This window comes from Mesoplodon bidens (genome assembly GCF_964165515.1).
Source record: "Mesoplodon bidens genome assembly, contig: HAP1_SCAFFOLD_656, whole genome shotgun sequence".
Lineage (NCBI taxonomy): Eukaryota > Metazoa > Chordata > Mammalia > Artiodactyla > Ziphiidae > Mesoplodon > Mesoplodon bidens.
Window position 1 is genome coordinate 207,573 of NW_027672024.1, and position 2,269 is coordinate 209,841.

A 2,269-nucleotide genomic window follows, 5' to 3' on the forward strand; every position below is an offset into this window, starting at 1 on the left:
AGAACCAGCTCATTTGGGCGCAGCGCGCAGGGCGCCAGGGACAGTCTACGTGCTGAGGTCACCGGCGCCGGCCCGGTGACGTCATCACGCCCGCGCTCTCCGCCCGGCTGGGGTTCTAGTGCCGCCGGCGCCTCATCGGCTGTTGTGGAGAGCGGGGGCTTTCCTGTGAGCCCGATCCAGCGCAGGTAGCCTGTGGAGCCGTTTGGCCCCGGCAAAGGCCCCCGAGGCCCACTTTCCCTGTCGTTGGCCGTCAGCCAGCAGGCCTGGCCGCTGTACTGCGAGGAGAACATCTCCTCAGGGCCATGTCCAGGCCGAGCAGCGTCTCCCAGCGGCCGTTTGCTCCTGGAGGGGGCGGCGACAGCGGCCCGGCGCCGTGTGGCCCTGCGGGCGGCGGCCGGGCCAAGGGGCTGAAGGACATTCGTATAGACGAGGAGGTGAAGATCGCGGTCAATATCGCTCTGGAGCGCTTCCGATACGGGGACCAGAGAGGTGAGGTTCCCGACAGGGACCCCGCCGGCTGCCCCACCTCCCGGAAGCCCGGCCCCTCGTGGGAAGGGGCTGCCTCACCGGAGGGAGGGGAGACGGGGGCGGTCCACCGGGTCCGAGCGAGGCGGGCGCGGGGCTGGGGCCAGAGTTGTGAGCCTTGCCCGGGGATGTGAAGAGCCCCGTGGCGTCCTACGGATCAGCCGGGTTACGGGGCATTTGCCTGGCGTCCGAAGGCACGAAAATCAGGCTGCTCAACTGCAGGAGGCATTTCTTTCCCCAGGGAGAGAGAGGCCTTTCGGTAGCTTTGCCACAACTTTTAGGTATTGTTAAGCCCCTACTTTTTTTTTCTTTCTTTCTTTTTTTTAAAGGAGGTGGTGGTAACCTTAATCGAGGTACGTTTAGTTTGAGTTTCGGAAGTAGAGGAGCAGAAGGAAATCAGACGAATAAATGCAGTGGCCATATGTAGTGCTTTGTTTACATCCCGGAAGTATCACTCTAAACACTTTAAAAAAAAAAAACTCGTTCTGTTAGACGAAACGTCTTCCATCCCTCTTAAGGTTGGAAAGCTACTTGTCTTGGGTCACACAGTGCAGAACCAGCAGCCGGCCTGTGATCAGTACAGTATATTGAGAGCTCATTCTGATTTGCTGCTCTAAGTAGAGGACCCCTTATTCTGGAAGCTTAGAGTCCTTCCCTCTCCCCCCAAAAAAGGACCTGGACAGAGTGATTCTGAACTTTCATTAAACAGAGGTGAATCCCCAGAAATATACAGCATCATATCCAGTCTGAGACAGTGAAATAGGGATTCTATGCAGTTTTTGAAGGCAAAGACAATGGAATCTGATGCTGAGCATTCGTAATACTTGAGCATACCTCATCCTTGAAGGAAATACACATTTTGTTGGTTAAGCAAGTAAGTTAAGATAGTAAAATATGTTCATCAGGAGCTCAAGATTTCAGCACAAGTAAGAGGACTAACCTTTGGTGAACATCAGGGTCCTTTATCACATTTAGGTTTAAATGTTATTAATATCAGAATTATGGTAGACATTCAGTGGTTAATTAGTACAGGCATATCTCATTATTGCACTTCACTTTATTGTGCTTTGCAAATACTGTGTTTTTTTTTTACAAATTGAAGGTTTGTGGCAATTCCATGTTGTCAGATGATGGTTAGCATTTTTATCAATAAAGGATTTTTAAATTAATGTGTGTACGTTGTTGTTTAAGACATAATGCTATTGCACACTTAATAGGCTACAGTGTAGTGTAAACATAACATAGGCCCTGGAAACCAACAAATCAACATAGGCCCTGGAAACCAAAAAAATTTGTATGACTTGCTTTATTATGATATTCGCTTTATTACAAGGGTCTGGAATCAAACCCACAGTATCTCCTAGGAATGCTTATATCAACTTTTCACATAAAATATGATAATTTGATTATATGTTTATATGATTTTTCATATTTTATAAATATATGTGTATTGAAGTACCTTGCAGGAAAATTGCCGATCCACAAATGATGCTTTGTGTTTTTTTCCATGCAGAAATGGAATTTCCTTCTTCTTTGACCAGTACGGAAAGAGCCTTTATTCATCGATTGAGTCAGTCTCTTGGTTTGGTTTCTAAAAGTAAAGGGTAAGCTGACAGGTTTTCTTAATTGAAAAAATTATTTACCGAAAAAGAGAAATGTTTTTGACTAAATAGTTATTACTGCTTTAATTAGATTCACGTCCTTAATTATATTGTGTGTAGATGATCTGATTCATGTCTGTACC

General features: G+C 47.1%; 1 protein-coding gene across 1 annotated transcript; it reads left to right on the top strand.

The window, feature by feature from the left end:
• Positions 1-302: 302 nt before the first annotated feature.
• LOC308610709 (3'-5' RNA helicase YTHDC2-like) lies at positions 303-2,157 on the top strand (the record flags this gene model as incomplete). The annotated part of the gene is made up of 2 exons (XM_081259748.1): positions 303-489; positions 2,039-2,157. The coding sequence occupies 2 exons, from the start codon at positions 303-305 to the stop codon at positions 2,131-2,133; spliced, it is 282 nt and encodes a 93-aa protein (XP_081115874.1). The 3' UTR covers positions 2,134-2,157.
• Between the last annotated feature and the right edge of the window lie 112 nt (positions 2,158-2,269).